The sequence below is a fragment of the Lathamus discolor genome, chromosome 2 (assembly GCF_037157495.1).
Source record: "Lathamus discolor isolate bLatDis1 chromosome 2, bLatDis1.hap1, whole genome shotgun sequence".
NCBI lineage: Eukaryota > Metazoa > Chordata > Aves > Psittaciformes > Psittacidae > Lathamus > Lathamus discolor.
Genome location: NC_088885.1, coordinates 54304195 through 54329328, shown reverse-complemented (window position 1 = coordinate 54329328; position 25134 = coordinate 54304195). Strand labels below are relative to the sequence as shown.

General features: G+C 40.1%; 1 protein-coding gene and 1 long non-coding RNA gene across 3 annotated transcripts in view; one reads left to right on the top strand and one right to left on the bottom strand.

The window, feature by feature from the left end:
* LOC136008081 (sodium channel protein type 5 subunit alpha-like) overlaps positions 1 to 25134 on the top strand; it is a 213888-nt gene that overhangs the window by 150394 nt on the left and 38360 nt on the right. For both annotated transcript variants that reach the window (XM_065666864.1, XM_065666863.1), the window contains 4 exons: positions 4923 to 5069; positions 11773 to 11893; positions 20571 to 20725; positions 24961 to 25134. In XM_065666864.1, the coding sequence (XP_065522936.1) occupies positions 4923 to 5069; positions 11773 to 11893; positions 20571 to 20725; positions 24961 to 25134 (597 nt within the window). The remainder of the gene's footprint in view (positions 1 to 4922; positions 5070 to 11772; positions 11894 to 20570; positions 20726 to 24960) is intronic.
* Positions 313 to 25126, bottom strand: LOC136008082 (uncharacterized). Its single transcript, XR_010609973.1, has 3 exons — positions 25039 to 25126; positions 22085 to 22179; positions 313 to 681 (listed from the first exon to the last, which is right to left on the bottom strand). It is a non-coding gene; the product is annotated as an uncharacterized LOC136008082 (long non-coding RNA).

Below are 25134 nucleotides of genomic sequence, written 5' to 3'. Positions count from 1 at the left end.
TGGCAACTCTGCTTTACAGAAGCAATTCTTCAAAGTGGGTTAGAGAGATTCTTAAATGTGCACACATAAAATTGACAGCTGCACACCAGCCCTCTTTTATCCTAGCAGAGTAAGTGAGATTAATCTTCCCCTTCTCGTATTGAGGAAGGAAGGGAATTTTCCTGATACATTTGGTGATCTTTGTTCTCACGCTAAACGTGCAGAAAGATAAATCCACTGATTTTATTGGTGCTACAAGGATTGACATTTGCAAAAGAGGAAAACCAAGATCTTAAATGAACTGTTTTGGTAGTAAGAACACAGGATTTGTTTCTTTGCTTCATGGTTATTTATTTCTGTCCCATTTTAGCTCAGATTTGTCCAGGCTTTTCAGAAAGCCTGAATTCAGCATATCTGAGAGTTGTCAACCCGACAGCTCTGCAGACTGTAGTCTCCTGTTTACTTTACACACAAAACAGGATCCACCAAGGCACTAATGCAAGCTCGCCGTATTTCAGCAGCTTTACAATCTGCTTGCTTCTCCACTTGTGTGGAGGTAGGATATAAACAGTTCAGTTTTCATGATCATTTGCTTCTTGGCTTCTTTGCAAAGGAAGGGTGCCAGTTACTAGACTCAAACTGTTGCTGAGAAAGGATGCCAATTGCTACCAAGCAGAGTAATTTTATGAAATCCATAGCTGTCTGCAAGGAAGAACACAAACATCAACAATTACTTTACAGTGTAAACAGCCCTTGTAACTATGTGTGACACTCTGCTGAACTGGATTTACTATACATGAAAAGCTTCTCAGACTCCTATTATAGTATCTGAAATCTGGCTGTAGGAAGCTTTGCAGGTTAAAATATTTTGTCACCTATTGAGCTGCATTTCTTGAGGAGGCTCAGTTTCATAGCATCAGTCAGCTATGAATGGCTAAAGCAGAGATATTTCTGTTGCCAGCATCCTTGGCTGCTGCTGCTGCTTCCTCTGACAGGCAGCATCCCGTGGTAAAGCACAGTCCCACCTGTGTTGCCAAGCGTGTGCAGACTTGTATGGGGGGAGATCAGGACAAGCCTCCACCACTATGAGTCTGCACCTGGAAATATCCAGACAAACTTATTCCTGGAAAGTGACTGCAGACCCTGAACATCCCTGAAATCCCATTTAGTGTCTCAGAACTGGTCTTCAGAAAGACAGAGGGATGCATGAGTCTGGTGAGGAGTAGATACGTAGCATTGAAGCTTCTCATTGCACTGGGAAGTCGACTTCTACCACATTGGCTGAATAAAGGGCAGATTGCCTTTGCACTGTCTCACTAAATGGGTGAGACAGTGGGGATACTCTGCCCACCTCATAAAATAACTTAAATTAACTTTTTCCTGGCGCATCTTTCATCCTTCCTTGTTGGCTCTGCAGTAACAGTTGCAAGGGAGAGAGCTCCAGAGCCAGTTCCCAAATCTTGCTTCCCCACCTGCTTGGGACAGGAAGCTTTCTGCTATCAAAGGCTTTGCACATCTTCTTTCCCACAACAGTCATGGGCAGGGAATCAGAGAACAAATGTTACAAGCCAGGGTCATGATCTAGGGACTGAGTGAAGCATCAGAAGAACCCATTTGAACTGATCACCATCTGAAAGTCAAGTCCTAAGATCCTTTCTAAATTTGTTTGCACAGGATGGAAAAAATGATATTTCCATTGGGAAGGAATAAAGTGAATCCATGCTGATGACAGGTATTTGTCTTGTTTTGCCAACAGCAAGTCCTCTTTCCAAAGGAGCGGCATTTGCACTAATCCCCATTTGAGCCTGAAACAATTAGCCGATCTGTGCTTTTCAGAGGCAGAACCCAGTGTGGAGCCTTTGTATTTATTTGTGTCAGCAAACAAGTATGTGGGTCTGTGCACAAACACACTTGAGATGTCACCCAGATTATGCTCTATTTTCAATCTGGTTGCCGTTTTTCGGTGCTATAACTGGTTTGCAGCATGCAAGGGTACAACACTGAGTCCATCCTCCTCCATGTGCTAATTATCAGTATGGTATTGGCAGATCACCTCTTTTTAGGGCCCAGAGCAGAGTAGAATTGTGCAAACTTTTGGTTTATGCTGTAAAGGAGCTGTGGTCTGTACTAGGCTCCCAACCCTCTGTTTGTATGCACAAAGTTTTTGTACTGCCGAATGGTTTTACTTTATAAATTATGAAAACAACTGAATCAATAAATATTAACATAATGTGTATTGCCTTGGCAACATGGCACTTGATACAAAAATTAAAAACAAATTATATAAACCACCCACGGTGGGGAGCTTTACAGGAGATAAACCTGCTGCCATTGCTGCCAGAAGAATAAATCATCTGGAATCAGAACAAAGGCAAACAGTCCAAAGTTAAACAACATAAACCAAAGGCACCTTTCCCCCGACAGGTCTGTGCTGATCTTCAGGTGCTGTGTGCTGAAAATGAGACTATCGCAGCCCGTGAGAGTGGCTTACCAGGGCTGTCATCAGTGGCTTGCAAAAACTCATTTGATTCCCTGAGAGTCCTTTTTGGGATCAGTCTATACAGCCAGCTTCTTTTGAAGAGTCTCTTTCTCTTAGAGGTTTTCTTCCCACCTTACAAATTTGCAGGACAAGTCTGAAAACACATGGTAATGAACCAAATAATTGTCTTTAGCACACGCTCATTTTGTCCTCATTGGATGATTGGCCAGGATCTATTTCTTCAGTTTTACTAAATGTTAACTCGCCAGATACTTGGTATGATTTCTGGGAAGCAGCTGGGTCCATATTTCCTGGAGCTTAGTCTCTAGGAGGAAAGTGTTGCTAAGTCTTGGTACCACACAGAGAGGGTAGTAGATAGAGAATTGGTGTAAGTTTGGCATTTGACTCTAGCTTAGTGCAATAATTTGCATAACAACTTGAATATTTGTCAGATCAACTGAGTTACAGTCTGTTCTCATACACTGCACAGTTTCTAATGAATTTGAGTGCACAGCCTTTCTGCATAAATGAACTTGAAACGTCACCTCAGTTTGCATTGCACTTTTAACATGAAACAATCGTTCCTGTTGTTTTAGTGCTATAACCAATACCATGCCATTAAGATTACTTGCTACTAAGTTGTATGCACATTGCATTAAAATAAAAAGACATTTTATGGCTGAGTGCCTTGTGCATACTGTGCCTTCCATGTTAGCTTCTCCCCTGAATCCTGCGCTATTTCCAAAGATGCGTCTTAAAGAGTGTTACTTTTTTGACAGGGACAGAACTGTAGCTCAGTGATTATGGAGCATTCTGTAGCCTGAGAAGATCAGTGCTAAACTGTGCCTAGAAATTGTACGTAGTACATTCTTACGCAGAGGGCTGGGGCTTGGACATGCACAATTTCATTTATTAAAGTTAGAATATATTTTAGAACACGTGCCCTCTGAAGCAGGAAACAAGTAATTTGATTTTAAATTAATTTGCTAGAAACACAGAACAACGTTTGAAAGGGCTGGTACAAATCTGACAGACCAAAAGTATTTATACAGAGAGCAATTTGCTTAACCAACTGCTTCCTTTATGTCATCTGTTCTTGCAGATAGTTATATTTGGAATAAAGTGTTTTTCTGCTCCTGGTACCTCTTGAGGGACTTCCTGTGGTGAAGTGGCTTTAGAACTGAGGCAGGTAGGCTGTGGCTCCCTGGGGAAGGGAAACTCATTTAATACATGAATAATGTCGAATGTCAGTCAAGCCAAGGTAAAAAAAAAGGCGGACAAATGAAAGATAAGTAGGTTTAAATAATTATTGTTGAAATGCTGTTATGCTTGTAATTTTTTTCTCAGCATGGAAGTCCTTCTGCAAGCAATTCAGCACAACCCTTTGAAACTGGCTAGAGCTTTATTAATATTTCAGTAGCAGCGTTAGTAACGGCATGAACGATGATAGTGCTGTGATGAGCTATGGTGTTTTCAGAGAAATCCCTGTCTTAGGTGAATCAATAAAACCACATTGATTTTCACCAGCAGAGAACTTGGGCCTCCCAGTGTAGACACCAACCCTGCAAACATGCTCTCCTCTGCCATTAGTCCTGGGAGCACTGCTAGAGAGCTCAGCGGCAATAATCATCACCCCAGGAAGAAGTGGCTGGATTTAACGGCACCACTCATACTAGCAAGCACTGGGTCTACTATTCAGATGTGTTTGCAGAAAAAAAATTATTGCTCTGATCCCAGAGTCCATTCCTTTTTAGCGAAGTACTTAAGGACATGGTCTCCTTTCAGCCTGTGTTTAAGTCCCATTGGCATCGGTGGGTACAAAGCAGTGTTTTGCTGAATAGGAGGCACATACATTTACGTGCTTGCTTGCAGTTTTTTCACATCTGCTTTTAGATGCCTTTTATCTCTTTCAGTGAACTTTGCATTTTCCTCCCCTTCAATGTGTATCTTGTCTCCTCTGGGTGCAGTTCTTCCCACGCTGTTTCGAGCAGACACATAGCACAGCATTGGGTATTACACTTGTGCGTTTCTCCAGTTGTAACACTCAGTATCGCTGCCTGATTGCATGACTTCAGACTACACCCCTCAGTTATTTGACTGAACTGGAAGCACCTTTCTGTGCACCACAGGTCACTGGAGGAAGATTGTGTTTCAAAGCCAGACTCAAAATGGAGATTTCAAGGGGATTTCTTCCCATGTCAGCAACAGCAGCTCAGAAAAAATGTTGACCTATTTGTATTTCCATTTTCTACTGTCAGATGCCTTGACATACCCAGTTTCTACAGCTCAAAATTTACAGCATAATCTTTTGTTATCTTTTTTTTTTTTTTGCCATTTTCCTTAAGATGTTGTCCTCTGACAAGAATAGTCCAGGCTATTTTCTCTTCTAGCTGGGAAGTTCTCCTTAAGAAATAAGCATGCTATCAAAGAAAAAGAAAATAAACCCATCTAGGATTATTTCCAGCAGGAAAAACAGCTGCAGCTGAGGGGGCAGCGATGCCAAAGCCCAGGCGTCCGGAGTCAGAATTCTGAGATTTGTGAAGAGTTAAGTGAGTTGAACGTGGATAAGCAGTTGAAGGCTGAGCCACCACCTCCAGTAGGGCAAAAAGAGGTAACAGAAACAACTTTCCTACCTGATACTGCATGCCATTCATTGCACCAGCTCCATAGTGCATGTCACTGATTTATGTGGAGTTTATGGCTTGTAAAAATATATGTTTGTCAGGTGGTAGGAAAGCAATAGTACCTACTAGGTATTACAGTCTTAGTAAAGATGAGAGAGGATTTTGTTGTTATAAAAATCGTTGTAAAACTTGGGAAATGTGCACTGTAAATTAAGATGGGATTCCAAGAGGCTTTGGGAAGAAAAAAAAATAAACGAAAAAAACAAACATAAAATTATCTATAATGTTACTGTCTTATTTAGGAGGAAATATGTGTGTCTTTTCCCACTGAAAAGTAGAAAATGGAATGAGAATGGCATCTGCTGACTTGGCAGATCTGTACATTGAGTTCACTGGAGGGCACTTGTGATCTGTCACAGATACCATTTCTTTTCCTGTTAGCACATAGACCCAAGAAAAAATGCAACAATTTAAGCAGCTGACATGAAGATACAGGCTAATTAAATAGTAAGCTTTGGTATTATTCAGTTGACATTGGCCAAACTGCAGCTCACTTATTGTTTCTTGGTGTGTACTCATGGACATTTATTTTCAATTTGTAGGATTATGTCATCTGTATGAACATGAATACCAAAAATACATGTATTTGTAATGTACACTGAGTAACCCCATGCTTCAAATTCCCTATATCCTGCTTACTGACTTGGGGTTTTTTCCCATTTAGATTTGTCATTTTCTTGACATGGCGAGTTTGGGTGATGTCCTGGGAATTTGGGGAACTCCGTAGCTCCTGGATATTGGAACCAGTAGTGGTTTTAAGGGACTGAATTAATGAAACGGAAGGGATAACTTACTTAGTATCAATATGCACTGCACTTCTCCCAGTTCTGCTATAAGACTGCTGGCAAGTTTGTGCCCAGCAGGAGCAGTCCTATGAAGAAATCTTGACAGGACAGCAGGAAACAGACACATCACAGAGCCAGAGCTCATCTTCTCCAGATCTGCTGATTCATATTGTCATATGGGGTGGAATTTACTGAATTAAATGTAGACATCTGCATCTAACTTGTCATCTGAGACCCCTTTATAATCAGTGAGGACCTGGAGCCAGTGCAGTCAGGTAAATATGTCTCATCTCTGACTGAAATCAACATTACAACTAGGTCAGGTAAATAGTCTTCTGAAAGTGCTTCTTTCTCTCCATTGACTATAAATGGATCCCAGGGTAACAAGATGAATCGTACACTTAGGTGAGCTAAATTCCACCCACAGTAACCTGAAATCCTCTAGCCATGAAACATTTCTTCAGGGAACAACTGTCCATGGCAGAATACTTCTCGGTGTATTGAACTTCAACTTCGGAATGGAAAGGTCCTGAACTTTAGAGGAAGGAGACTTAAATATTTGATATCCCAGCCTCAGGAAAAAAAAATTATATATATTTACCAAAGAAACCCAAAACTTTAAAATTATGAGATGAAGCATTGTAACTTGGCGAAGTTGCAAGACAATTTCAGGATTTTTTCTCTCAGGGGATTAGGTATCCTTCATGATTAAATATCTTTTTGAGATAAATAAACCCTGTGATCCTAACATGGAGGCTGGAAAAGTATGTCCTTTTTTAGTGCTATAATGAAATGTCATGATAAATCAGGAACATTCTAGCCTTGATATATTCAGCAACAACATGATAAAGAAATAATCCCCATTTCCTCCCTCAACTTTCAAAGGATTATGGGACATAAAGTCACCTTTTGATAGTAAAGTACAATTGATTCTATTTGCAGCTGCTTAAAAAGAGGTGGAGGAATATGGCAATAATCCAGGGATGACTTGAAATCAAACGGAAGTTCACATGAGGCTATGAATGCCAACATGAAAGAGCAAAGCCCAAATGATGCTATTTTTGAAGGCCAGATCTTGTGTGGACATTACATACTTAAAGTCCTCCTATTCAGAAGTAATCTTTGTGCCGGCACACAAGGACATGCTAATCATCTTTTTGATGAATGTCCCAAGAACTTGTGACTAGCCAAATAAAGCCAGCAACTGAGAAGAAGTAACAGATTTGGTCTGCCTAAGAGGCAGGGCATTGAGTGATTCAGTCAACAACAGGAAGCACTGAACGTGTTCTGAATAAAACACTGTTGATGTCAGTAAAGGATACATTATATGATTAAAAATTCATCCTATATAAATCATCAGAAAGACACCATAGAAATAAAATCATTGATGTCACAGGTGGATAAAGCATCAGAGAACAAATTTCTGAACTTCTCTGCCAAAATACTGCCCCATAAAATATTTTGTACAGCTTTGTGGAATCTACCTTTAAATGTATCTTTACAGGCAACTTAGATTTATTCATTGACCAAAGGTAACAATTTGCTTGCTTAGAAAAAAAATCTCATGGCTGGGTATATTGCCTTAATACCTGCCTTTTCTTTTCTTCTTCTTTTCCGTTTGAAGTACCATTTAATTACTCTCTTTTAATAGTTTTATCCATCATTCCCTTTTTATGAATTAGTATCACTTAATGTAACAGGCTGTTGTTTGCTTCCTTTTGTCTTTGGCTTACCCCCTGAAGTCACATGCCATTGTTCTTTCATTGCATTATTTCTTGTAAATTAATATCTCTGTGCTCTTTATCTGACTTTTTTTTTTTTACCTTTTTCTCTGCAACTCCCTCAATTGTTCCTTTTTGGAGTTCTTTTACCAAGAAGTAAGCACAGTATTCCAAATACAACTTCCAACCATAAATAGAGGAAATAGTGTCTCATTACCTAGATGCTTCCATGTAGGTTTTCTGCATTATTATATGCCACTGCAAAATCACATCTAATTTTTTAACATTAGTCCAGGTTTCCAGGATTTCCATTGACATGTTCCTGGAATTCTCTCATTTGTACTGTTTTGAGTCAAGTCCCATTTTGCTATATTCTCTCCATGTTTCACTTCTTTCCTTTACTTTCTGCTTCCTCGGTTTCTATACTCTCTCTGATTTAATGTTATCAGCAAACATGAGGATTATATTGGTCAGTACCTCTTCTATATCTTTAGTGAAGATAATGCTGACTCTAATCCCTACAGATCTCCCCTGAAGACAAAGTTTTTGTTATATTTGGGTCCTTAGGTTTGCTTTTCTCCACCCAGCAATGGGTGAATCCAAGCCAGTTACAATTTATTTTAGAAGTAGACTTTTATATAATAGGCATCCAGACATTTTCTTAAGGTTTATATATCAGACGTCAATTTGATAGATTAAGGCTATGATCTTCAGAGGTGGGGGAGGAAGTGTAATAAGAGAGTTAAGCCTTGAGCAAACATCAATTTTCAGTGAGGTTTCAGCATTTCAGTGCTAAAGGCTTTCTGAAAAACCCATTCAGACCCATTTGCCACTGTTACAGACACAAGTGGTGGGTGTGTAAGCCCCCTCTGGGTACTTAAAACAGCCATTCCACCCAGAAACACATTAAGAACTACCCTCTGCAGCATGAATTTATGCAGTAGTAGGAGGTCTCCCAAAGGGGCTTCTGATGGATCCCATTGTCTCTGCCTGGTAGACATCCTCTACTTGTTCCAGGAAAGAAAGAGGAGATTCTATATTTGTCCTTTTTGCCGCCTTCTGGCATCTTTGCACCCCATTTGTGCACAGTACACCTGGTATACAGGAGAACCACCTCACTGCCTTTACACCTCTGTGTCATTTAACTCCAATAAAACACTCTCCTTTTCTCCTCTGAGTCGTTATTTAATTTACTTTAATCACAGGCTACAGTGAGTGTTTAGTGATCTGTGATTCCCATGATTATTCCCTTTTCTCTATGCTCAGTATTGTGTTTACTTATTGCTGCTCTCCTGGGCTGTTCCCAGTTTTCCGTGAGCATTCACTATTGATCACTAATGGTGTGTTAACTTGCCGTAGCAGATCCCTTTATGCCCTACAAGGTGGTTGTCTGGATTTGCATATGTTTCAGGCTTTCTAGATATTTGTATTAATTCTAACAAGCTATCCTCATGCTTTTTGTTGGACCCTGTGTTCGATTCTTTTAAAAAGAGTTTATTTTCATAGGAAACTGCATTTTGACAAGTTACATCTCACTCATCAGTTGTTATTATGTCTCTAGCTCTTTCGTTTACTGAGTTCATGAAAACCTTCTTAAATCCCTTTAACCTTTCTGGCAAAGAGTAACCTTCGCTTCTTTCCTACAAGCTTCCCTAACCTTTCCCTCCTTTCTCATATGTATGGTTCCTTCTTGGAACCATATGAACCATGTGAAGTCCCAGTTCAGACCCTCAAACCTATGTATAGTGTTTTCTGAATCCGTTTGCTCCTTTTCTTCTTCAAACGCTTTTCAGAAGAAATCCTGTCTGTTTTGTCTTGCATGTTCCCCATCTCCCTTTGATGCTGATGGATTCTAATATTTTTTAAAACTCCTTCTGATAAATAACTGATAAATAATGATAATTCTGATAAATAATTCTGTTTTGAATTCTTGATCCTTTAGGATATTTTCCTTGTAGTCTAATTGCACTGTGTTGTGTTCTGTGAATTCCCTAACCTGTCTCTGCTAAATCCAGCTCTCTTACTGACAATGCTATTGAGCTGACATTGTTCTCACAGTTTTAATTTCTGTCTCTTGGTAAGAATTATATCCAGCAAGGCTTATTTTCTCATTGGAACCCCCATTTTCTACATCCTACAGCTGTATACAATTTAGAACTATTTCAGTGATCTGTGTTTTGATGTCTTCATAACAGAACAGATAATGATTAAATGCATTCCCTAATGAACAGTATCAGAAAGTTCTGACTGTGCTAAAATTTGACTTTTTTTTTCCACTATCATATACCATTGGTAGTCTGTAGAAAATGGGCTCTGTACCAGAGCTGCATTTTGAATATGGATTTTTTAGAAGCTTTATCCATGTCTTTGACCTGTGCTTTCTGTTCTGACTGTCTTTTTAAAAGGCTTCTTCTGAATCATTTGCAGCCTTTTTGAGTAGAGCATTAAAAACCCTAGCCAAGACTATGACCTTCTGGATGCTGCAGCTAATTGCAAGCAAGTAGCTTCCATCCCCTCTTGCAAGCATTGCTGGAACGTTCAGTCTTGCCCATTTTACCCCAGGTTTAGCATTTCTCTGAATTCAGCAATAAATTTTGCATTGATTGTCTATATTGGAAAACAGAGGGCCTATCTTCACATTAATAATACATATTTAAAGCTGTACCTACCTAACTGTCATCCTCATGAAAATAGTATTTTATGTGTTCATGCCATCTCTCATATAGCTATCTCACAGGTTGTTTAAAAGCATCGGTAAGTAGTATTGTCCTAATTTTTTTTTTAATGGAGATAGTGCTATTGCATGGTAACGCACAAAAAGAGTGCAGTAGGTACTCAGACAACAGTTAACAAATCACTCAACTCTCCTGACTCCTGTTTATAGCTGTTCTGCATGATGTGACCCATAGAAGTTACCAGCTTTGATGTTGCCCACTCATGCCAGATAGTGCTCTAATACAGTCAGAAACAATGAGCAGTGCTGGGCAAATCACAGAATCATAGAATCACCTTAGTGGCCAAGTGAATAATCAAGTAAAACATAATTTTGGATTAACACAAAATTGAAATGTTTTATTGTGACTAGTAAAATAACATAGGGGGTTAGGGGGAGCCCTGTTTTCTTCTGAAGAAAATGTTTTGATTTGTTGAAAGAAAGTTTTGACCTGAAATGAAATCTCTGTTTTGTATTTGGGTGACATATTTAATCATACATCATATTTCTTTCAATAGCAAATTCAGCCTCTAAAATGATTTTTTAAAATAATGTATTTCCCAGCAATTTTTACCCAGATCTACTTGAGTGTTCCCCCTCTAAATAGATAAGACAACCTGTGCTTCAAGAATCAGGAGTTTCCTTGTCCCCTTTTTACAGAGGAGGATTTGAGAAATGCTGAATCCAAACAATGCACCTAAGATGGTGGTGGCACATATTTCAGGCAAGCAATGAATGTGTCCTTCCTCCCATATCCCCTTGAGATCAGAGGTGTGTGACCACAAGGCAAGTGGCAACATCACGTGGTGGGAACAAGTTAGGCATGGGATGAGGCAGGTGGGAGAGCCCTCTCACACGCATGTGTCTGTAGCATCGTGTGACTGGACCCTGGTGTCAGAGGGACTTCTGCTGTTCTCAGAAGAGAAGCTTTGGCAGCAGGGAGCAGAGCGTGGTCCTGACAGACAAGGTGCAGATTTCACTCATCAGATGTGTGTGAGGGGCCTAAGGACCTAGGTCCCACTTCTGGTTCCTCCCATCTGAAGGTATGAGCCTTCAGGACATAACAAGCCTTAAAATCGTGAGTTGTTCTGTCATTCCAAGCTTCCACCTACCATTCATATTCAATTGCTGTTCACTGTCTTTCTACGATTTGCTTCTCTCTTGTTTAAAAAAACAGTAAGTAAGTTTTACATGTTAACTTTCTTTTTTCTCATTAATGGGTCAACTGCTAGCTCACTGCAGCGTAGGCAGAGCTGTCATTCAAGGAATGGGCACCATGTGAAGTGCATGGAGATGTCTCTGTTGTAGTGACTTTACCTGGGATATTGGTTAGTGGAATAAAAATTCAGCTACTTCCTTCAGGGCAATTGATCAGTTTGTTTTCCTCATCTTTGTTCTTGTTGACAACAAGCTTGATGAAATCAGTCTTTCTGAAGGCAGCACAGTGGATTTGACAAATCCTGCAGAACTGCTGGAGCAGATCCCTGAGTTTGCTGAAGAACTGATGGAGCCTGAAGATTGCTTCCCTGAAGGTAAGGGCCTGCATATCTGCATGTTTCACTACAATGCTGAGGCAAGAAACCTCCTTTTTTCCCAGTGAACATCTCTCCATCTTCTTGCCACGTTGCTGTGGCTGCTTGCAGTAGTATTGCACTGAATGCACTTTTTTTCTTAGATACCAAATACACACTCAAAATCACTTGTTATCGTTAGTCTTTGGATTTCCAAGGTGAGATAAGCCAAAATGCATGCTCTACAAGGCTATGCACCTTCTAAAGTACTTTTTTTTTATCACAATTTGTGTCACAAAGTGTTTAGTTGGTGGGTTTTTTAATGTTGATTTTTCTAATTTAGCCAGTGAAGACTTTTGCCTTCCAATACATGTGCATGATCAAATTTGGTAGAGAACTAACCAGTTCAGGATGTTTCTCTGGCTTAAATGTATATAGGCAGTTAACAGAAACTGTCTGGAGAGTTCATGAGTCCTAGGGACATTCTTCCATTTATTTTAAAGGTTGTTAATATTAACATGTAACTTTCATCTGACCAGGGTATTTTACTCAATTATTTTAGAGAACAACAAATCACATTTACATAACTTTTTTAATACCAAAGTACACCTTCATGTCATTAATTTTTTTAACACCAGCTTGACCCAAAACAAGGGTATAAGACCCAGCGACATCAGATCTATTTTAATGTAAATCTTTAACATAAATAACATCCCAAGGTATTTGTTCTCACAGTGAGTTCAATTCCAAATATTATCTCAATCATATTCCTCATTTGCCTTTAAATCTGGGTTAGGAAAAGTAGGGTTAGCTGAATGTTAGTATATTCCCTTGAAAATTCAAGGTTTATTATAAATAAAAACAGGGCTGCTCAGATGGGATCAGACAGAGATGTTTTGCTGGGTATATGAATGCCCCTGAAGTCAGCAGAAATGTGCATCTCTGTATCTGTGATAAAGATGATTGAATGAGGTAAGGGAGCCCTGCAGGGCTTACAAATGTCCCTAGGTTCTAAACATTTTTTTGGCAGCTCTGGTTAAAAGCTGTAGCCAAAAATTAATGCAATTGACAGAAGAAAGCATGGTGTAACTATTCGGGCCCACACAATAACATTTAGAAATTAGATCAGGTATTTTCATTCTTTCACTATATATTTCTTAATGAGGCTATAAGCAGCAATCTGTGTTGTGCACTGCAAAGTGAGAGATTATAATTGCTTAAACAAGCAAGTGCTGTAAGAGCTGTGCTAGTCAGAGGCCAGTTTACAAATTCTGAAACTGTGGCTGGCCATGATCACCTTACAGTTTTTAAAAGGAATAAGGCAGTCATCACACAACCCATCACTTCATCCAGTGCACAGCCCTGATTCATTCCCAGAACAGTAGCACTCTGTAATTTGCTGTCTTAAAATAATCACAACTGCCTGGAACTCCATCATGCAGGACCACATCAGTATCAACCCAGTTTGTTAGATCTTCTCCACTGCTGTCAGTGGAATACGGGGTAGCAAGTGGTGCTCCTCTAGATGGATCACTGTAAGCATTAAGCGAGTTTTGAAGCCCACTCGGTATCTTGGCAGCAGAGAAATGTAGAAACAAAAGCACTGTGGGCCTTGAGATCTGAATGGGAATTAAAGGAAAACCTGCTCCAAGGGTGTCCAGGGGCACTGGGGACACAGTTGCAAGTGATGTCTTCGCCGACATATCTGCTCTGCTTTCCTGTACAGCACACATCCATACAGTTTTTTCAGAGGCTACTGTTTAGGTTAAATGTGATCACATTCCTCATGGATTCGGCAAAAATGCATAAACCTGACCTATGAATGTCGCTCATAAAATTTCAAGTCAAAGTGCCATAAGCTGAAAGTCCAAATGATTCTTACTGCAGTGACATTAACATCTGCATTTGTTTATGCAGGGAAACATTTTCCTATAATTTTCTTCTATTAAATACTTTCCAATATTTTTACCCAAATTTACCATTGCAATAAAATCTCATGCAGTTATCACTTCAGTCTAGTTAAAATCCAAACAAGCCAACAAACAGCAGTCTGGTTAGCTAAGATACAACATGGTTATAAAGCACTAAAATGAAAGTATGGAAGGGCATGTGCTAGGCAAGTTTATCTAGTGTTGCCTTTACTGATTTTTAATAAAGACATACAACAATATTTGGTATATTCGGGAGAATGACCAGCTAATATTTGTGAAAGAAGGAAATTAGGTGAGATGAAAAGGAAGAGCGAGAGGGGAAGGGTTAAGTTCTTTACCTTGTTAGTCCACCAGCTATCTAAATTCAAACTATGACATTTCTAAACTCATCCAGTGTAGGTTATGTCCTGAACAAATATGTTCCCGATTCAGCCCCCTTTTTCAGATAACAAAGGCAATGAAGATAATGCATGTTCTTGAAATAGTTGCTGAAAGTTTGCTGAGGTCACAGTTTTCCCGGAGTTGGGTGACCCAGATAAGCCATAGGTTGTTTTTCTTGGGGAGACTTGTTAATTTGTTATCATCTCAAAATAGATTTGATTAGGGTCAATGGGGAGCATTCTTGGGTCAGGAAATGTGAAGCCATGGCAGGGTCACAGCTCTGGCAGCTACCAAGTATTGCTGGGAAAAACCTGATAGAAATGGAGAGATCATTCTTGTTGCCAGTTGATGGGAAAGCAACATCTAGGCAATGCCAGCTACTTGGGTATTTTTTCCTCCAGATGCCTTGCAACACTCCAGTCCTGTTACCCCCATTGGTATGTGTTCTCTGCATCAAAAATTGCTATCTGTTTGGACATTATCTTCTGTGTGTCACAGAAGGTCATCCAGAGAGCCCCCTGGCCCCAGCACACTCCTCTCTCCCAGACCCTAATAGGAGAAAGTTTGCACCAAGTCCTTAAGCGTAATTCCCTGGACGCAGTCCGCTGGCAAAGGTTTCTAACGAGTATGGTCAGATGCTCGCGCGCGAATGAGCTACCTTGCTCAACGCGCAGTAGAACGCAACTCGTGACACCAAGGACACCCCAAACCAGTTTTTCATGTGACCATGTAGGAGCAATTATCGCAGCTGGAAAATGCCATGCAACACAGTGAAGTTACTCTGATTAATGGTGGGATCTGCGTCATACCCTCCCCAACCGCAGTTAGCAGCTATTTAGGAATAAAAAGGCAAAGAGGAGCAAAAATAGACCATTAAACTGAACAAATCTAAACTAAACTACAGGGACCACCACCAGATAATTTTTAAAACCTAAGTAAAACTGAACCTAGCCCAACAAAATATATTAATTGTCAACCTAGAAAAATAACATGGAACAAACCCAAGTTTTAAAGTATCTCTTTGAGCTGTAATACCCGAGACACAGTATATTTTTCCATCAGGAAGGGCATGCTACTATGCTGTCATATACAATTTTCAGACACCATGCGAGTATTGCAGTCCTATTGCACGTACAGATATAAATTAATTCAGGTTGGACAGGGCCTCTAGATTTCAACTCATCCACCTTCTTGCTCAAAGCACGGCTGACATTGGTGGTAGAACAGGCTGCCCACTGCCTTCGCTTCAAGGCGTCACACCATTATCTGTAGTGACCTCCAAAAGAATATGTTTTCAGAAGAGTAACAGCAGATAAACACAAAATGTACCCTTGTAAAACCCTTGGAAGAATAAAATCACCTGGCAGACAGTGGCTTTGTCAGGTGCTTTCTTAGCAGCACCCAGTTCTAGCACACGAGAAAAGACTGATATCTCCATGTGTGTCACAGGTACCCGCATGCTGGGGATGGTGGTGGCAGATCTCTCGCATGCTAGCCCCAGAGTTGCACAGTATAAAATCCGGCAATGTGTGCTAGTGGGTCAGTGGGGCCAAAAAATAAGGGGTTAAATAAGGAGTGTCTGCAGAGATCATGTTCCCTTCAGCCTGGGGAGACAGCTGGGGTCTCACAAAGGGACAACAGCCAGGCTTGCTTCCTTGCTTGAGATTGCACAACTAGCCAGACCAGTCATTAGAAACCCATCTTAGCAGTGATATATATATTAAAACCATGTTATGAATACCTGCCTGCTTGAGTTTATGCTGAAGAAGCTACATTTTCTTTGTGTCAAACAAGCAATGCTGTAACCAGCATTCAAAGCTAAGCAAAATATTGTTTTTTATTAAAATTTAATGTCCTAACAATTAGGAACTCCTGAGTAAAGATAGTAACAAAATAATTGCAGTTTGCACGCAAGGTACCAGTCTTAGTAGACCACAGTATAGCAGAAACTGATCGGTCTTCCTGGTTTATTGAGGAGAATCAGCAGTCCAATCCATCCAAAACATATCTAATTTCATGTAAATTTATATGTATATATTGGTGTGAACAAGCAGTGGATTTACAGTCTTACTCATAAGCCTGAAATCAATAGGCTTGGCTGTCACACATGCAGGAGGAAGTTTTTGCAGTATAGCTCCCACGTTTACAAAGGCTTTTATTTTCCCAGTGCACCAAGGTAATGTAATCAGATCTAACTCCATGATTATAATGCATTAGGCTAGAAAATGTGAATGAGGAACCAAAGGAATACTTATACAAAATGCATCATGAATTAAATTCCTCCTGCTTCCCTCTCTTCTCCATCTCCCAGTAACTTGTTTATTATTGTGGCAGATTCTTAAATAAGAGCTGTCTCTGCCATACCTCCAGTGAGACCACATTTTAGGACACTTTGTTAATATGCAGTTTGTGATTGTGCTATAGGGCACCACAGTGACTGAATGGAACAAGTCTCCCGTAATGAAAAACAAACAAAAAGAAAATAACGTCATGGTATACTGATGCATTTCAGAAGATTTTGTGGTAAATAGGTCTCTGTTTTGTGAGAAATGGTATGTAATGTTCAAATGTGAATTGAAAACAGACATTGTTCTTGGAAAAGTCGTCCACTGATGCAGCTCAGTACAACATCACTGATTTACCAGCAAATAAGTGGACCCTTTTTGGTGGACTTTTTCTATTGTTCTGTGTTTCTGTTGAGTTACCTATTACCCAAAAGGCCATGGTGGAAATGAGTCAGTTTACTCTTCAAAAAAGTGTAGCTCAACATGAATTACAGTGGCAAAACTAAGTCCTGACTAAATCACAAGGTGTTCAGCTTCTTCTGCGCAGCCAGTTCCCTACTAGCATTGATTTCAGGGGGATAGCACAAATCTATTAGACAAGGCAGTATGAGTAATGCTGTTACAAGAAATGCCAAAGGGTCTATTCCTGCCTTGACACTTGCTGGGCTAAAAGATGTTAATTAGTAGTCTTCTTTGTGTAGATAAAGTAGCTTCCAAAACCTGAAGCTGGGCTCTGCTGATCACCTGCCTTGTTATAGAACCCAGATGGAGTTTTGGTTGTTCAGACCACCACCAGCTCATGCCTTAGATATTGGTATGTTTCTTAGATTTTGATTTCACAGAAATAGAAAAAACACAACCTATTTGAATGCTGACCAAGGTCAGGTAAACTTTTTTGGCTGGGTTATTTGAAGCTTCCATTTCAGCGTTTAAGCTTGCGTCAAGGTCACCAGAACAGTAGGCTACCAGCACTGCAAGAGAGTCCAGAAAAGCACAGGCATGAAATAAGTCAGTGAGAGAAATCAGAAAATTTGCCCTGCAAATAGAACTTTAATAATTCATTAAAAGACCTGTTTTGGGTCAGTTTTCTTTTTATCTTTGCATTTTCTTTTTTCCTGTTTGTATTATAGATAGTTAAAAATAACATTTCATCTGAATTGCACCCAGCGTGATTATTCACGGAAGTGCTACTTGACATTAGTAATTGTATCAGAATATGGTCTAAACATTTCTGAATTGGGCCCAATCAAAAGCATGGGATTTAATAGCGCTGTGATTTTAGGCTGACTCATCTGAGAAGCTATTTTGGATTTTTCAAGGTATTACTGTCAGTAACTAGGAATTTTTTTCAGATTGGAATTGCATGAAAGCCATCAAAGAGCATTATAAAAAAAAAATATTAGAGGTACTGGCTGGTTTTCTGCTTTAAAAATACCTCTCTGTACTTGAAGATTATCAGATAGAAGCTGACTGAATCAACAGTAGCCTGGTTTTACTATTTTGGAAGTATTTTCCGTCACAAATGAAGTGACTTTGGAGCTCAGAGTGCCCTGCTCATTAGTATTTAATTTGAAGGTGATCCCTAATTTTAGCTGTGCCTGGGCTCAGGTAATCATGTAGGCTCCCTGTGTTGTAGAAAGACAGGGGAAGAATCCTCCAGAGAATGATTTATCCAACTGCCTTACAGTGGGGAAACCCACTTCCTGGAAGATACTAATCTTTTCCAATGGTACTTACAGAGCATTTCTACTCCCTAACAGCATGACAGAGCATGTCATGCATGTTACTAGCTGAGCCTAGGCATATGCCTGAGACAAAAAAAAAAAAAAAGCCAACTATCCATCTAGGAAGTAACTTAGGAGAAAAGAGGAGAAAGTTTCTGGACAAATGTTTAAAGTCAGACTGATTTTTTTTCCAAATTTAAACTTTATGAGAACTAGGTAGGCTTGTGGAAAGTTTGTTCTTCTAGAAGCAATGTTTACTACCAGTAGAAAGGGGGATTTCTGCTTAACATGAGAAATCCACACTTACGTAGTCAACTGCCTGGTCTTCCTGGTCCAAAGCTGAGTTGACAGTGAGGTGGCCAGTGTATCTCTAGAACAGCACAGTGTGGACCAGATAACTGAAAGATAGTAATGACCATACAGGTTGTGGGGTGCAAAGTGGTGTAAGAGTTTTCTGGCAGCATCGCTTGGCGATTCAGCTAATTGCCCCCTCTGTCATGTCATGCTGGTGGGATTATACTGCCTCTTTAAGCAGAGCAGCCATACAAGTATGTTAGCTCAGGAGTCCTGGTATCATGCAGTATTGCACACCTGAAGTCTCTTCCACATATCTACTTCCTAAAATATACTCAAATCGCACACAGTACCATCTGTGAGCAGTATACGACTTTTAGCAAAAAGTAGTGACTAATGCAACATAGACAATTTCACTTGACAAAAGTTTTTGGTGTTTAGGACCAAAGTACTTAGAAGGATAATACTCTCCTTCTCTGGAGTGGTTCCTGACCTACCAAGAGGCTGAGAACTGGTTCTTTTATTTCTATCTTCACCTAACACTATGTCCTAAGTTTGATTAATTTAGTGTATTTCAACTGAGGCCAGGATTTAACTGAATTCCAGAATACAGAGGTAAACTGGGAACTGGTGCATGTCTGTGTGATGCAGGCGTTTATTTAGAGAATACGTAAGGGAAAAGGGAGCTCTGGGAGTGGTTCATGTATGAAACATCCTACAATTTTTCTACCTCATAACAGGGATCTGGGATAATACAAACTTACAGAAAATGCCAGGAGGACTGCAGCAGACTTAGTGGCTTTCTTCCTCCTGGCAGAGCTTGCTGCCAGCACAGCCCCACTTCCAGCTGCTTGGGAATCCTGGCATCCCAAGAGTTGCAGTTGATCTCCTCGCATATCACATGCAGTTCAAGCGCCTCAGTTATGCCACCTTGAATTAGCAGCAACTGCTCTCTGCATAACCTTGGCACTCACCCTCTTTCCTTCCTGAGCTTCCTTGCCTAAATATTATTTCTACTTGCATTACATCACCATAGTGAGATGTCCTCCCTTGGCACTTCTGAGCAGTTGTTGTATGCTTCAAGACATTTAGTGACCTTAGCCACTTTTCAGCTGTGGAAGCGGTTGGCCTTTGCTGTTTTTTTCTCAGGACAGGACTCATAAAGCTCCCTACCTAAGTCTCTTTCTGTACAATACATGGATTAAATGTAGAGTAAAAACCGTGCTTTTTGAAAATGAAGTAGTTTCTAAGGGTCATTCTTGTGAGCAGATGCTGCGAAATTTGAGTCAAATTACCGGACATAAGTCTGAATGGCCAGCCTGGGAAAGGACAAGTGCAGGCTACCAGGATGTCCTCTCACACGAGTTCTTTCACAGCACAAGGCAATGCACATGATATTTGTCAGTAAGGTCCAAAAGTGCTATGAAGGGTCAGTGGGGAACCTGCTGTGGACTGGATATCTAAATTTCTGCTGACATCAAAGGGGATTTAACTGCCTAAATACATTTCCAAAGTTGCTCTACTGCCTTGTATAAGTCCAAGAGATCAAAATCTGCTGCTTCTTTTTCTGTCTGAGTCTCTTAAGCACGCTGGTCCTAGCTGCACTGTAGCACCTCCACCCCTCATCTCTCTTTCATCAGATTGCCACTTTTAATCAGTGATTCTAGTGGTATTGTAGTACCAAAAAAATACCCTTCCTTCATTGAAAAGGATACGGAAGCTATTGGTAATACCCTGCTAGAGTCATTAGTTCAATCAGGGGTGCTGTCCAAGGGCAGCTAATACAATGTGATCAACCTAGGGCACTGGTCACTCATGGCCAATATATTCTGTATCATTAAAATAATTGGGAGGAATCTCTGGAGCGTGTTTTAAGTAATTTTAAATGTTTTTTTAATAGAGGAGTGAGATGGGGAAATGGAAGGCAGAGCAAATAGAGGTTGGTAATAATAACAAGGGAGGAAAGACTCCATGCAGCAGCTTATTGCTAGAAGAAATCTTGTTGAGCAGCTCCTTATTGCAGCTTTAAGAATTAAATGTGCTTTTTTAACAATTGCTTTACTTTCATTTTGCTCCTTTTCAGTTTGTGTGCGATTCTTCCCATGCTGCTCAGTGGACATCACAAAATTTCCAGGCAAAATTTGGTGGAGGCTGAGGAAAACTTGCTACAGAATCGTCGAACACAACTGGTTTGAAACTTTCATCATATTCATGATCCTGCTGAGCAGTGGAGCCCTGGTAAATGAAACTGTATTTCCTGGCTGGTTGAAAGTGGACATGGGTCTCAGAGAAGATGTTCTCCAGTTAGTTGTCTCTAAGATCTTATGTGCCCTGATGACCTTTTCTCAAAGCAAAGCAAGTTTGGGGCTAAAGCAGGTCTTAAGCTTTTCTGATTTCATCTGCCTTTATCATAAGGTGGGGAACTTTCTTCTGTTACAACATAAATTTGTGACATGCACATGTTTTGAAAAGCAAATAGCAAATCCTGATGGAAGCCTGTGTCGGGAAGTATCCCAGCATTATTAATTCAGGATCCTGTAACTTCTCTGTGGTAATTCCCAACTGGAGGTTTGCATTTTGCTCCAAGAATGGGTTTTGTTTTGGCTTTTTTTCAGCACATTTTCTAACCAGCCAAGCAAAATCCTGAAAGACACAGGAGGCACTGAATCAGTGCTACTGATGAAGTTTGTGGGTGCCTGTCATGTTTTGAATGCACCTTAGGTTAAACCACTGTACCTTCCCTGCCTCCTGTCTGCATCTGAATGAATGTGTATCTATGGAGGCTGATAGGTCATTGCCCAAGACTCTGATAAGGCACCTTCTCCTCCTGAGATCCTGCTATGTACTGGGATTATCCTCTCTGTATTATCAGCCCTGGGTTCTTCATAGCAATGGCAGCATATATTTATGTTGCTCATTTACATGTCAGGAATGTCACTGAAGTTGGTGGGATTTCTCCCAGGTTATTAACCAGACATAGAGCAAAGGGGTATCTTAAGAGTTTTGCAGGTTTTGGTTTGTTGGTCACTGATTCAAGGCCTGAGAAGCCTGTTGTATGAGGAAAGGATGAGAGAACTGGGTTTGTTCAGCCTTGAGAGAAGAAGGCCCAGGGGAGACCTTATCACCATGTTTCAGTATTTAAAGGGTGACTTTACATCTAAAAAAGAAGATGGAGACTCCCTTTTTACAAGAAGACACATGGAAAAGATGAGGCGTCATGGGCACAAGTTCCTCCTGTAGAGATTCTGGCTGGACACAAGACGAAAATTCTTTCACTATGAGAACATTCAGCCATTGGAATAATCTCCCCATTGATGTGGTGGTCTTCCCAGCACTACACACTTTGAAGTTTCACCTGGACAGGGTGCTGGGCCATCTAGTCTAGGTCATGCTTTACCTAGAAAAGTTGGACCAGATGATCCTTGAGTCCCTTCCAGTCTGGTATTCTATGATTCTGTGATTTTCTTCTCCGTAATGGAGTAAGGAATACACCTGTTAAACATACCTTGTCTGTAGAGGCTACTTGGTATTTCTGGAGGTCAGGATTAACTTCAACCAAACAGATGAATCTGCCTTAAGTAGTGAGAGGACTATTACCTTAGAAAGGTGCCTGCTTCTTCTCATCAGAAATAATCTCAGCCAGAAAGCACGATGCAGGATGAGTGATAAGGTAGCGGATTTACTAAAAAGACCTGGAAGAGAGAACAAGCAACAAAAACAATAGAGTAAACTACATCACAGCACCACAAAAAAAGCTGAACACCCTACTGGGCTGCGTATATAAGCATGTTCTTCCACTCTAGTTGGCATCAAGGAGGCCTCAGCTGGAGCACTGGCTTCAGCTCTGGGCATTGCACTTTGGGAAAGACATGGGCTAATTGAAGAAACTCCAGAGGAGAGCAGCACAAATTATCAGTGGCCTAAAAAAAGGAAAACACAGAAGTAGTGTGTTTATGCAGTTTAAAGAAAGTCTCTGCAGGGAGACAAGGAAGGTGGAGATACAAAAATGTTGATGTGAAAAGGAAAGGGATGGATTGTTCTCCAAGTCTACCATGGATGGGCTGAAATTTCACCCAAGGGATTTTATTTTATTATGAAAATTAAGAGACTGGAAAACTTGGGTAAATAGTAGGCTGCTGAAAATTGTCATAGCTTTGCTGAAATCAATGGAGTCTGACAGTTTTTGCACCAACTTGAGAATCAGCATGTTAATTTTTTAACGCAATTTAGAGGGGGCATGTCGCTTGCTATGATACGCTTTAGATGAATACACTTCCTTACATATGTAATTAAAAGTGCCTTAGATACTGAACAGTGCAATATAAATCTCATTTAATTTTCATTGCATGCACTCATTTACTTCTTGAGATTTTCAATTTAGCCACTGCAATTCTGTATAATGCTGCGTTTTCCCACATATCAACACTGCGCTTCAGTATTTGGACTAGAGGCATTGAAGGCAACAGACAGCTTTTTTCTTCTGTAATTCTGGGGTGAGCTCTTCCAAAACCTGAGCTCATCCTGCTGTGTCCCTGGGACATGCTAAGTTCTTAAGGGGGTTCAAAAGCCAGTATCTATTTGTGTGGTAGTTAAGCCATCAGAATGTATCTATAGCTTACTGCAAAGGATCTGAAAACCCTTCCTGGGCATTTAAGCCATAAGCACCCAAACTGGGAGCTTGTTTTTTAATAGTAATTATGGATAGCACTGCAGGTATCCTACTTAACCCTTTTTAAACACACAAAGCGAAGCAGAAAAAAATAACCCTTAATGATGTTTTATATTGCAAAGATTTCATCCATTGGCACTGTGAAAACATGCGAAGCACTGCAGTTTTGTCGTTTGGGTAACGGCTCTTGCAGAAGTACAGTGCACCTAAGGCATTCATGTAGCGTATTTTTCGTCCCTTATTAATCTGCTTCCTGACTCACAGTGTGTTTTTAGTAGTCAAAATGCAATGTATTTTTTGACAAGTAGTAGAAAATAGGGAGAACAAAGGAGGGAGAGAAGGAAATCACTTTAAATAGTTTGTTATTATTTTTGCAGTAATTGCAAAGTACAGCAAGTCATCTGACAAAGTGAGTCCCTACAAGAAATGATAGACTCCCATTTCTCAGTGTATTGTTTTCTGTGTCTTTCTCCAACAGCTCTTTCACACCCTTGAAGTATCATTTTTGAAGGCAAGATAGGAGACCTAGTTGCAGTGAAAACATCACCCCAAAGTGTGAGGACAAATGGACAAGCTTTGGCAGAGGCTGCCAAAGCTTTCTTGTCAGTTTAATTACTGTTCCCTGGCAGGCAAAAGAGCAGTGTGACTGCTTGAGTGACAAGTAACACACTTCTTCTATCTCCAGGCACTGGGTGTTTGCTAACTTTTTGAAGTTCCTCAGAAAGTAGCTACAGATCTTGAAATATGTAAATGCAGATAATGAAGATGATTAGCACAGACCCTCTCAAATAATGTTTCTCACTGCTAAGTGCTCTGGGTCACTCAATGGGATGAGAGAAATATATCAAAGCTTGGGTTATCCAGGTTTCAGAAACACAGGAGCAGCTTGTGTAATGACAGTCACTAGAGTAGCTGAGAAGAAGATTGTAACCACTGCTCGACTTGGAAGCCCCAAAACAGGCCATATATATGCAACCCTGATGCTAGGATCCAGCCTTTTATTTGACATATATTAAAAAGTGAAAGCTAAATTACAAGAAAACTTTGTTTTATTTTAGTAGGCATATTGGTTTATATCTTAAACACTTAAAAAGGGTTATTAAGTTGCTTGTATTTGCTACAGATACTGAAGGTCTTTTGATGATGCCCTGCTTAACATTAGTTAGAGAGACAGATGAGATGGGTAGGTAGATACCTTGACCTTTAAAACATAATTGTTCTGTTAAGTGAATAATAATGAGCATTTCTCAAGGCAGATAGCTGTAGCTACCTGAAATGTGGTGGCTGAACAGAAGCCAGGGAACTCTGGTACTCGATAACACAGGCAGGATAATAACCCAATTTGTCATCAATAAGATTGTCAGCAATAAGATATTATTAAGCTAACTGTAAGGATTAGATTCTACCTCCTAAAGACAAGGGTCCTATGCCCTGGAACATCTGAGATCCCCTGATACAGTGGGACAGCTTGGGGTGGCAACCTGCTCACAGATTCACGGTCCCAAATTCAGGGTACTTAAGCTCTTCTTAAACTCCAAGCACATTTAGTCATTACAACCAGTAGAGACTGGAGAGAGATATTTTAGCATATGTCTATTATAAGGGAAAACTGAACAGATCTCTTTTAGATAAGTGTCAGTCCTCTTTGTGCCTGTGCACTCTTTCTGATGGTAATGTTCAAGTATATCAGAAATCACAGTCAATATATGATAACCCATCAATAATATTTCAGACTTGCAGTGCAGCACCCATGCTTTCCAACACACTTTAGGAGAAGTTTTTAATCAACGTTTTGTACTTCCAGGCTTTTGAAGATATTTACCTTGAAGATCGAAAAAACATAAAAACCATGCTGGAATATGCTGACAAAATATTCACTTACATCTTTGTCTTGGAAATGCTCCTGAAATGGGTGGCTTATGGCTTCAAGAAGTATTTCACCAATGCCTGGTGCTGGCTTGACTTCCTTATTGTAGAT